The sequence below is a fragment of the Mandrillus leucophaeus genome, unplaced genomic scaffold, assembly GCF_000951045.1.
Source record: "Mandrillus leucophaeus isolate KB7577 unplaced genomic scaffold, Mleu.le_1.0 Scaffold22, whole genome shotgun sequence".
In the NCBI taxonomy this organism is placed as follows: Eukaryota; Metazoa; Chordata; class Mammalia; order Primates; family Cercopithecidae; genus Mandrillus; species Mandrillus leucophaeus.
The window spans coordinates 5001745-5013759 of NW_012102254.1; the positions used below are offsets into that span (position 1 = coordinate 5001745).

The 12015-nt window shown below is 46.8% G+C and overlaps 1 protein-coding gene across 1 annotated transcript in view; it reads right to left on the reverse strand.

Annotated features, from left to right (window-relative positions):
- Nucleotides 1-772: 772 nt before the first annotated feature.
- Nucleotides 773-12015, reverse strand: part of LIMD1 (LIM domains containing 1) — a 111918-nt gene continuing 100675 nt past the window's right edge. Inside the window, exons 5-8 of the mRNA XM_011981096.1 lie at nt 9461-9591; nt 8770-8821; nt 7872-7940; nt 773-5105 (exon numbers count right to left, since the gene is read on the reverse strand). Of these exons, the coding sequence (XP_011836486.1) occupies nt 4968-5105; nt 7872-7940; nt 8770-8821; nt 9461-9591 (390 nt within the window). The 3' untranslated portion in view covers nt 773-4967. The remainder of the gene's footprint in view (nt 5106-7871; nt 7941-8769; nt 8822-9460; nt 9592-12015) is intronic.

A 12015-nucleotide genomic window follows, 5' to 3' on the forward strand; every position in this document is an offset into this window, starting at 1 on the left:
GATCTCAGCTCACTGCAAGCTCCTCCTCTCGGGTTCACGCCATTCTCCTGCCTCAGCCTCCCGAGTAGCCGGGACTACAGGCACCCGCCACTTTGCCCGGCTAGTTTTTTTTTTTTTGTATTTTTTAGTAGAGACAGGGTTTCACCGTATTAAACAGGATGGTCTCGATCTCCTGACCTCATGATCCGCCCGTCTCGGCCTCCCAAAGTGCTGGGATTACAGGCTTGAGCCACCGCGCCCGGCCGGTCTCTCACATTTTTATACATCTGGTAAGAATAGGCACCTAGTGCCAGGTTCCAGACTTGTATTTCCAAGGATGTTTATCTAGTGAACAGTCTTGGATGACAGATAGTGTCTGTCTCTGGAGCAAAAGTCAGGCAGGCTTACTGCCCATGATCAAATGCCAGGGTTCCCTAAGCATGGGGGTTCCTTTTGTAATGCAGCCCACTGTGTGTGCAGGTCTCACCTGGCCCTCTTCATGAGGCCTGGGGCTTAGGGAACCAGTGCAAATGCTGATAATCTGGCCACTGCTATTGCTATAATACACTGTCCTTTGTCTCTGACCTATGAGTCTCATAACTTCTGCCAGGATCCATGAATCCATGTGGTGTGCTCACTTTGTTAGCTTGCAAGTAGGGTAAAATCTCATACCCTTCACAGGTTTGATACCCATGTGGTACTTTTAAGAATCCAGAGCTGTAAAAGAACACAAAGTCCAGGTAGCAAAAAGCATTGTTTGCTGACTCCACACACAGAAAAGACCCGGGAAATATAATGTTCAAGGAGCACTTTAATAGTCAACAAATTGATGCAGTTTTGTCACAATACTTTGCATAATTTTATAGTAACAGTAAAATTCTGAATCACTTTATAGTAAAAGGAAAGACACAGAGGAAAATAATTTCCCTGTACAATGAAATTTTCATACACTATATGGAGATTTCCCACATCTGTCAAGTTTTGGCTCAGAATAAAAGATAGCTAATATATTTCACTCTTTTTTCTTTTACTTTTCTTTTCTTTTCTTTTCTTTTTTGAGACAGAGTTTCGCTCTGTTGCCCAGGTCGGAGTGAAATGGCACCATCTTGGCTCACTGCGACCTCTGCCTCCCAGGTTCAAGTAATTCTCCTGCCTCTCAGCCTCTCAAGTAGCTGGGATTACAGGCATGCGCCACTATACCTGGTTAATTTTGTATTTTTAGTAGAGACAGTGTTTCACCATGTTGGTCAGGCTGGTCTCTAACTCCTGACCTTAAGTGATCCACCCACCTCAGCCTCCCAAAGTGCTGGGATTACAGGCATGAGCCACAGCGCCTGAGATTACAGGCATGAGCCACTGTGCCTGGCCTTTTCTGTTACTTTTAAAAGTTCCTTCACATAGTAAAGAAATTAGGACTGATTCTTGGCATAAAGGAGGGTACAAAAAAAATTGTGCCAGGTACAGTGGCTAATGGCCGTAATCCCAACACTTTGGGAGGTGGCGGTGGGCAGATCACTTGAGCCCAGGGGTTCCAGACCATCCTAGGCAACACGGTGAAACCTATCTCTATTAAAAATACAAAAATTAGCCAGGGGTGGTCGTACACGCCTGTGGTCCCAGCTACTGAGGCTGAGGTGGGAGGATCAATTGAACCCACTAGGTGGAGGCTGCAGTGAGCTGAGATTGCACCACTGCACTCCAGCCTGGGCAACAGAGTGAGGTCCTGCCTCAAAAAAAAAAAAAAAAAAAAAATTTGGTTTCCTGGCAGATAGAGTTTTAACAAGTGCATCAAGCAGTAATAATCTGTGGTCTTGTGCTCAATTCTCACACATGATCTTTGCAGGGGTCCCAGCAGCCATCACAGCTCGACTTTCACATGCATGGGACACAGCACATAGCAGCAGCCTTGAAAGGACTGCAAAGGGGTGTGAATTCCAAACATTCTCTTAAGTCCTAACATTTCTGTTCTTCATTTTGTGTGACACAAGCCCACAGAAACAAGGTGATGATGGCGCTTGAGGGTGACCAGACCTCCTCAATCATTCCATCAGCCACCCAGGACTCAACAGCAGAAGCTCAGAGGACTCAGCTGAAAGAGGTTTTCACTTGAGCACTAACCACAGAGAAATGGGAAGTGCCACCCTGCTGCCATACGCAGTCGATGGCTGGTTAGGACTAAATGCCCTTCTGTGGTGAGATGAACCAAGACAGCAGATGGGGAAATAACATCAGTGAGAGAGATTACGAATGGATCCTTATATTGCAGGTCAAACTGGGTTGTCTCTTCTCAAACCACCCAGGCAGTTTCTGAATGTCCCAAGATAGGGGTAGGGGAAAAGAAGAAAAAGACAAAACAGGAGACAGTGGGTAAGAAAACCTAAAAGGCACGATGAGGCAAAGGCCTAAGATGAAGGCTGGCTTTAGGATCTGAAATCCGGCCACAATCCTCCTTGTTTTATCTAAAGTCCAAGAATTGTCAAAAAGAAAATCCAGGAGAGCTATTCATTCTAAATTTTAAAACCTTTTCTTCCTGGCCTACCAAGTCCTTGTGTTTGCTTTCTAGGCGCCCATAAATACAACCCCATTACAATTCTATTTGGCTAATAATTTATATTTAAAATACCAGGTAGATGAACACCTCTTCATGGCTTTTGTGCAAGGGCCTGAAGTGGGGAGAAAAACAACTGATCGGAGATTCCTACCTGGCACCTTCTCCAGGGAAACTGACAACCAGAGAAATCTGTTGCTAGGATTTCTAGGACATCTGGAAATTCCCTTATTGTTCTTTCTCGACAATATAAAATGGTATATTTGCAAACCTATCTGAATCACCTCAATCTAGGCCACTTTAAAAATTTCATTTAAAAATGTAATCACAGATTTTTAAACTAATTACCCAATTTGCAAACAAATCCCAGCTACTTCTGGTCTTGAACATGGAGCAAAGGTGTGTCAGTAAGGCCAACATTGTTAGGTTGACAGAGACAGGTTAACACATTGGCTGGCTTCATTCACCCCCCTGCCGTGCCCACACTGAGCTGGATGACTTGATGGGAAGAGAGGGTCCCCACCTCAGGGTTCACTTCCCCAACCCCAGCGTTCATGGGTTTTCAGGAGGCTCAGCCTGTGAAAAAGAACCAATGACAATGCACACCCTGGCTGAAGTGACATCTGGCCAAAGGATTCCAACAGAATGAATTTCATCAACATGGAAGGGATAATCCACGGCACCAATTCTGTGCTTTTTACAGGCAATGGTTACCAAATGAGTCAAAACATGGCCTAGAAGTAGAGCCAGGCCCAATGAAAAGCCTGAGTTCACATGTGCTAGGGGCTCCACTGACCACCCTCAGCAGCCCAGCACCCAGTCCTCTTGCTCTGGGTACAAGGTGAGGAGGCAGAGTGCACACACCGGCTCCCGTGTCCCCAGCCTGGCTGGCAATGGTAAAACGGGCTGCCTTTCTTTTGCAGCTTCTTCTAATCAAAATACCAAGGGGTATTGACCTCCAGCCTCAGCGATGTGACTTGCAGCACAAGTTTTACCTCTTCAGTGCACAGAGTGGTCTTGAAATCTTCCCAGTGTGTGGCCCTCCCTCAGCTCCTGCCACCCTGGGGAGCCAGGAAACTGAAATGCATAAGGTAAAAGCACTGAATCTGATCTATTCTCCGCTGACCTTTAGTTACAATCACTCTGCCCTGACCAGCTGGAGTTGGGCCTGTGTGAAGCCAGTGATTTCCAACACACTGAAGAAGACATCTGAGTCCAGTGTGAAAGCCAAATTCCTCCTGAATCTGTGATTTGGTGAAGCTCTATCTGTGAGGTATTTTTTGTGTGTGGAAGACTGAAAGTGAAGGGAAACAACTAAAAAAACAGACAAAAGCAGTGTACCTTATACTGGTTTCTTCCAACATAATGCCTCTGCCAAGAACTGGGCAGGAGAGAAACCAACAAAATGAATATAATAACTTATCCTGAGGCACTCCCTCCCACGCTGGCTTAGAGATCTCGCACACACAAAAACTCTCCTTGTTTATAAGAAGCTGTCTCTCAGTATGCAGGCAGTTCTTCCCAAAAGCCCGTCATTAAATAAGCTAAAAACAGGTGTAAGTGATGTACCTGCATGGGTTCCTGAGACTTGCCTTGCAGAAGTGGCCTTCCAAGTCACTGACTCTTGAAAACTCCAGAGAAAAACAGCACAAAGACGTGAGCAAAAAACAAATCCTGGTGCCTGCACCAAGTTCTTCTCCCAAAGCATGTTTTACTCACATAGGGCAAATTTCTGTCGGGGCCTCAGCCACCTTTAGGAGAGTAAGGATTTGCAGGGGCACAGAGAATGCTGTCAGTGTCTAAGGAGGAAACCCTGCCTCACTTATTTCAAATCTTGCCTCTGGCTTTCTAAGCAAATTCGTCTTAGGATACAAAGCACATATTAGAGCTTCCTTCTTGCCTTAATGCAATTCAATTTGCAGCCATTCTGCAGAAGAACTGGAGCTCTTGGGTGAAAAGAAGACTTAAATCATGCCATGATATATATGGGGGGAGGGGGCACTTGGGTATAGGTATTTTCCTGAAGGAAGAGAAAGGGGTGAATGTATTGGCAGCTGAGCTGTCCCTTCATGGGGATATTGTGAAACAAGCTCAATAAGAACCTCTCCTTCAGAAGCATGAAATGTTCCCAGAGGGGACAGGAGGATTCCTTTGTTGCAATGATGCAACCTCAGGTCATATGCTACGCACATGCTGGAGCGTTTTCCTGAGTAACCTGAGGAAAATGTGGCAACAGAGAAAAGCACTTGGAAAATACATGTAGCAGGCAGATAGTGTTCACCTCCCTGGTTAAAGGAAAGGCACCCCACACATGCTCACAGGAACTCTCCCTTCCACCCCTCCTCTTCCCCTACCCTACTTCCACTCCAGGGCCCACCGGAAGCAGCAGCAGCAACCCCGGCTCCTCATCCCCTGCCGTGATGTCTGCAAGTGGCTCTGGCTAGAAGTGGTGCTGATGAAGGGCTGTGGACGAGGGTCTCTTCTCCAGCCTCTTCACGTGGCAGGAGTGACAGAACAGGTGGTCCTCCAGCGGATAACAGCGGTGGCCATCTTCATCATTGAGCTCCAGACCACAGTCCTGGGGGGAGGCAGACATGTCCAGGGGAAGCAAATCAAAACAGACTGCAAGACTGACCTGAAGGTCACAGTCCCCAAAATCAGCAGAGGGTGCTGTGTTTTTCTGTATAGGCAGGAAATGCCAGTGCAGAAACACAGCTCCTGCCCAGTGGAGGCCTGTCCAACACAGGAGACACAGCCACACAACACTTGCTGTGAACCACTTAAAATGTGCTGTCAGTGTAAACGCAGATTCCCAAGACTTAGGACAAAAAGAGGATATAAAAATATCTCATGGGAAAAAGGAATGAGATCATGTCCTCTGCAGGGACATGGATGAAGCTGGAAGCCATCATCCTCAGCAAACTAACACAGGAACAGAAAACTAAACACCACATGTTCTTACTCACAAGTGGGAGTTGAACAATGAGAACACATGGACACAGGGAGGGGAATAACACACACCAGGGCCTGTTGGGAGGTGGGGGCTGAGGGGAGGGAACTTAGAAGATGGGACAATAGGTGCAGCAAACCACCATGGCACACGTATAACGTATACATACCTATGTAACAAACCTGCACACATATCCTATTTTTTTTAGAAGAAATAAATTGTGGAGTTACAAAAAAATCTCATGCGTAATATTTTTATATTGATTACATGTTCAAAAGATAATATTTGGATTTTTTTTTCTTTTTTGAGACAGTCTCTCTCTGTCTCCTAGGCTGTAATGCAGTGGTGCGATCTCAGCTCACTGCAACATCCACCTCCCAGGTTCAAGCAATTCTCCTGCCTTAGTCTCCCAAGTAGCTGGGATTATGCACACACCTCCACATCTGGCTAATTTTTGTATTTTTAGTAGAGACAGGGTTTCACCATGTTGGCCAGGCTGATCTTGAACTCCTGACCTCAATTGATCTGCCTGCCTCGGCCTCCCAAAGTGTTGGGATTACAGGTGTGAGCCACCACGCCCAGTGAGATTTTTATTTATTTTTCATTTTTATTTATTTATTTATTTTTGAGATGGAGTCTCACTCTGTCACCCAGGCTGGAGTGCAGTGGCGTGATCTCAGCTCCACTGCAACCTCCGCCTCCTGGGTTCACGCCATTCTCCTACTTCAGCCTCCCAAGTAGCTGGGATTACAGGTGCCCACCACCATGCCCAGCTAATTTTTTTGTATTTTTAGTAGAGACAGGGTTTCACCATGTTAGCGAGGATCGTCTCGATCTCCTGGCCTCGTGATCCATTCACCTCAGCTTCCCAAAGTGCTGGGATTACAGGCGTGAGCCACAGTGCCTGGTCCTTGACTTTTTATTTTTTTAAGACAGGGTCTTGCTCTGTCACCCAGAGGAGAGTGAGGTGATGTGATCCTAGCTTCCTAAGTAGCTGAGACTATAGGCACAGCATGCCTGGCTAATTTTTGTATTTTTAGTAGAGACGGGGTCTCACTGTGTTGCCCATGCTGTTCTCAAACTCCTGGGCTCAAGTGATCCCCCTGTCTTGGTCTTCCAAAGTGCTAAGATTACAGGCACGGGCCTATGCCTGGCTGGATATTTTGAACTGAATAAAATAATTAATCTCACCTGTTTCTTTTAACTTTTTAATTGTGGCTACCAGAAAACTTAAAATGATACCATGACTTTAATTTGTTGCTCTCATATTTCTTTCTTTTTTTGAGATGGAGTCTCACTCTGTTGCCCAGGCTGGAGTACAGTAGCACAATCTCAGGTCACTGCAACCTCCACCTCTCGGGTTCAAGCAATTCTCCTGTCTCAGCTTCCCGAGTAGCTGGGACTACAGGTGTGTGCCACCATGCCCACTAATTTTTGTATTTTTAGTAGAGATGGGATTTTGCTATGTTGGCCAGGCTGGTCTCGAACTCCTGACCTCAAGTGATCTGCCAGCCTTGGCCTCCCAAAGTGCTGGGATTGCAGGCATGAGCCATCGCGCCCGACCCCTTATGTTTCTTTTGGATAGCACTGGTCTAGAAAATGTGGAGAGGCCTGTTGAGCAAATGTCCTCACCTTTTTCTCCTGCAGTGACCTGGGGCACCTGGGGTCCCGCAGCAATGATTCCCACCCATTTCTTCAGTGTTGGCAGTGGGACAAGTCTACATGAGGGACACCCCTGTTCTCTACTCACAAGGTCAGCAAATGAATCTAATCTCCTTCCATGGGTGAATTCACTTAATTGTGGCTGAAATTTCACGGTCACCCTTCACAGGGGCTGGTGAGGGGCGACCCCTAGCTTTCCTAACAGTCATCAGGTACTAGTGCTGCTTCATCTTGGGACACAGGGCAGCAAGGGGCAAGCGGACCCCACCTGCCTTCACACCACCAGCTGACATGCCTGTTTCCGGAAGGGGTTTCCTGATTTCCAGGGCTTGGCTGAGAAACAGGCTTCTGGAAGACAGAACAGCCTACAAGCTGGAGGGGAGGGTGTCCCTTCCCCACATCGCACACCTGCCTGACAATGTGGCCCCCAGACAGGACCTGAAACCCATGCTCTCCAGCACCCTCCTAGCTCTGCAGCTTCAGGGATAGTAGCTCCAACAGTTGCAGGACTTGATAGTTCTGAATGTGCAAAAGAAAGAGCTTTATACCTCGAGCATTTCCATCTTCTCCTACCTCCCCCAAGAACTAGCCTTCACTCCATTTCCTACAGAAGTTCTAGAGGGCTGAACCTTGCCAGAATCTTGTTGACCGCCTCTTGCCCCAGTCAACGCAGGATGCTCTTCTCTTGGATGTCTACAACGGGCTCTGGGGGCCGGGTGGGGAGGGGCCTACCTCGCAGTGGTAACACTCCACGTGGTAGTCTCTGTCCATGGACACAACACGGATGGTCTCATCTGAGCCCTGGGACCAAAGAAAAGCAAGAACACGCCCGAGAGACCTGTTAGGGGCCTGCTGGGTTTGATGTACCACAGGGTGGGGAGGGAAGAGGGTTTTGGGGTAGCAAGTAGGTGGCCTTGGGAGGAGAAGGTAATCAGGAGTACTTGTTGGAAAAAGAATACATTTAAGCTGATGAGAGGGAAAGTGGGAGGGACAGAAGCCCTTCCTTCTGGAATGCTGGAGTCAACACTGAAAGAAAGACCTACATGGACACTTATTTTAAAAAATGAATAAAAGACAAGTCTTTCTGCTCATCTGCTAATCTAAGAATTAGTCATCAGGTAAGGGAGTTTGACCTGATCATGGGGACAAACCAGCACAAGAAGGGTACTGGGGCGGGGAAGCCGGTCAACAAGGAGGGGTGAGGACGTGACTTCTCTCAAAGGTGAGTTTTTGTTTTTTTTTTTGGAGACAAGGTCTTGCTCTGTCACCCGCTGGAATGCAGTAGCACCATCATAGCTCACTGCAGTCTCAAACTCTTAGGCTCAAGCAGCTAGGACTACAGGCACATGCCACCATGCTTGGCTAATTTTTAACAATTTTCTGTAGAGATGAGGTCTTGCTATGTCGCCCAGGCTGTTCTTAAACTCTAGGCCTCAAGCAATTTTCCTGCCTGCCTAGGCCTCCTAAAGTGGTGGGATTATAGGCGTGAGCCACTGCACCAGGCCAGAGTTGAGATTTTTAAAAGGATACCTTAAAAGATGTAAGGACAGGACATGGATCTTGTAAATGAGCCCAGGGAGATATTCATGTTTTAGAAGCCCCTGGGAGCATGTCTGGAAAGGCATCTTACCTCAGGTGGAAGGATGGGAAGCCCACAGGCTGCACACTTGGGGGCCAGCACCCTGCGGGGAGAAACAAAGCAGCAGTAAATGCACACTGTGTTGTTTCTGGGAGCAAAGCCCATAGTCAGACTTGCACTTGGAATCCACATGGAGCCTTCCTCCATGCTGCCTCCTGCCCTTTGCTCTCCTCCCTCACAGAATGTCTGGAACCTGACTCACTTTGTGGAATATGCCTTAGTATCTGTTCCCCAGCTGCAATGAGGACACCGGCTGCCTCTCACTCTTCTGGAGACAGCACTAACCTATTTGTTTACACCCCTCATGGTGCCTAGCACAGGCCCAGGCAAACCAAGACTGGTGGGAACCAGCACTGCATAGGGGCCTTGTGAAGTTAGGTAACGCTGAAGCCACAGCGCTTGGTGGATTCCTCCCGAGGCCTAGCCAGGAATATGATTATTCGTTTTTTGTGCTCTGTTTTTGTTTTTCTCACTAAACATGATTCTTTAACCCATTCCTGTCAACACTGGCATTGACCAACCTCCCAAGATCCCTACTGCACCCCTCAAAACCATTAAGCCTTTGCTGGACTGTGATCTAAGGGCAGCTGGCAAACATAGTTCTGTTGGTTTCTACCGCTCACTCTGCTGAGATCAGCTTGGCCTACACGAATGGGTCCTGTCTGCTCCCGTCCCTTCTTACTTGTGGTAATCTCGGACACAGTAGATCTTGTTCTCCGAGTCCACGGTGAAGGGCACCCCATCCAAACACTCATTACAGACGACACAGCGGAAACAGCCGGGGTGGTAGGACTTCCCCAGGGCTTGCAGGATCTGGAGGAGAGGCCAAGACTCAGTGGGGATTATAGGGAAGGATGGAATGGTGGAAGGGCAGAGAAATACATCAGTCCTAAGGATTACATGAGCAGTCACACACGGAGTACACTTACCCCCGAGTTTCACCTAGGAGAAGAGCAAGAGGTGATGGGGTGGGAAAGGCAAATCTGTTTAGATGAATACACAGAAGAGACCACCTAAGAATCTTTTTCCTGCAGCCTCTCACAGGGTCTCTGAGCTGGGAGGGAAAGAGGGCTCCTTTCCAACCCTCACCCAGAGCAGGAAACTCTTGCACAATTCTTTAATAGAAAGAGATGCTAAGGGAGGGATGGGCCAATCCCAGGGCCAAAATCCACCATGGAGAAGTGGGAAACGATGCAAAGCAGGGCCACAGAAGGATCCATCCTTCCCAGATTTGGGAAGCAGCAAGTACTTGGAAAAATGAAAAGAAATTCCATGTGGAAATGGCAGAGCTCAAAAGGAACCCCTTCACTTCTGCCTGTTGGGTGCCCCTTCTTGCAGCTTTGACTCTGGAGCCTGATAATTTAGAAGTTCTGACTCAACTTGATGACCTCAAATCCAAGTGTAATAAGTTTCTCTGTTGTTGTTTTTAAATGCAATAGAGGGAAAGCCCCACAAACTTCTTCCTCTCAGTGTCATTTAATCTGGATCTGGATGGGATACCTGGAACTGCCAGAGCCAACCTGAAACCAGGACAGATCCAAGACATGGACAGCAGGAAAGAGAAGAGATGGAAAGAACGTCCTTGGTGAGGTCCATAAGTAACTGAATTAACTCATCATGGAACCGCATACTTCCAAGCCTCTTTTTAGGTGAGATAAAATATCATTCCTATGAAGTCAGTGGTCCTCGAAGTGTGGCCCCTGGACCTTCAGCATTAGCATCATCTGGAAACTTGTTAACAATGCACATTCTTGGACCCCATCCCAGATTTCTTGAATCAGAAACTCTGGGGGTAAGGCCCGGCAGCTGGTATTTTAATAGGGTGATTCTGATATATATTAAAGTTGGAGGATCATTGGTTTAGCTCGAATTGAGTCTGGGTTTTTTCTATAATTTGCAGTTGAAAGCATCTTCACTGACTTCTAGGAGATTCATTTCTGCAATTACCTGTGTCATGAAACTTAGCAAAAACAACTGAACTACAGAATCAACATGAGCAAGGTCACACCAAAACATGCATCTGCGAAGAATGTACAGAACGGTCATCAGCATCCAGCAGTGAGAGCCACACAGAAAGCCTTCAAACAGGCTGAAGAAAGAGGATTTTGGATTTAGGGAAGACTTGTCAGTACACTGTGGAACCTGGGGGGAAAGAGATGCTGTGTTCCAGCTCCTTCCCCTGGAAGCCTCAGGCGGATAACTCCACATTGCACAAGCTCCAGCCAGGAAGGCAAGAGGAGGGCGTTGTTCTATTCCAGCTTTCCTCTGAATGCTCAGCTTTCAGGCTTCCTCATTCCCTCTTGGGTTTCACTACCCTTTGAGGGCCCTCTCAATCTGCAGTAAGGCAAAACGGGAAGAACAACTGGCTGGGCTTCCAAAACCCATTTGGTAATTTGGACCTTGGAATGAATTTTCCCCAAGATGAATGCTGTCTTGGCAGAAAGAGATCCTTAAATTAATTTAATCCACATTGTGCCTAAAGTAAGACTGGAAAAAGATGCCATTTCGCTGCATTGTGACCAGCTGTAATACTTTTTTTATGTGAGACTATGCCTGGTTCTAACCTGCAAGCCCAGAATATACCCCTCTATTAACAAAAGGGTATACAGAGAGACAATTTACACAAAGAGTTAGACAGCTGGGGTTCTGTCTACACATTCAGTAAAAGTTTTCAAGTCCTAGAGAAGACCCGAAAGACTGAAGGTTCAATTTCATACTATCCCATATGGTAGAGATCTCACATCAAGAGATGGAGACTATTTCCCCCTCCCCTTGAATCAGAACTGGCTTTGTGACTTTCTTTAATTAACAGAAAGTAGAAGAAACAATGTTCTGAGATTTCTGAGTCAAAGGCTTAAGAAGACTGGTAGCTTCTACTTCCTATGTCTTGTTGTAAGGAAGTCTGAACTAGACTACTAAATGATTAGAGGAGAGGGGCCTGGAGGGTGAGAGGTCATCTTGGATGTTTCAGTTCAACTGTGCTACCAGCTGAACAAAGTAAAGTAAGAGACCCCAGTCAATGCCACACAGAGCAGAAGAACTGGCCTGCTGAACCCTGACCTAAATCCTGACCCACAGCATGAAGCTTGATGACAAATAAGAAATCACTGTTGTTTTAAACTACAAAGTTTGAGGGTGGTTTGTCATGCAGCAATAGATAAATGACATACCCTGAGGTTATCCAAAGAAGTCTTAGGATTACTAAAACTAAGAACAGGGTATAATCATACTCATAAA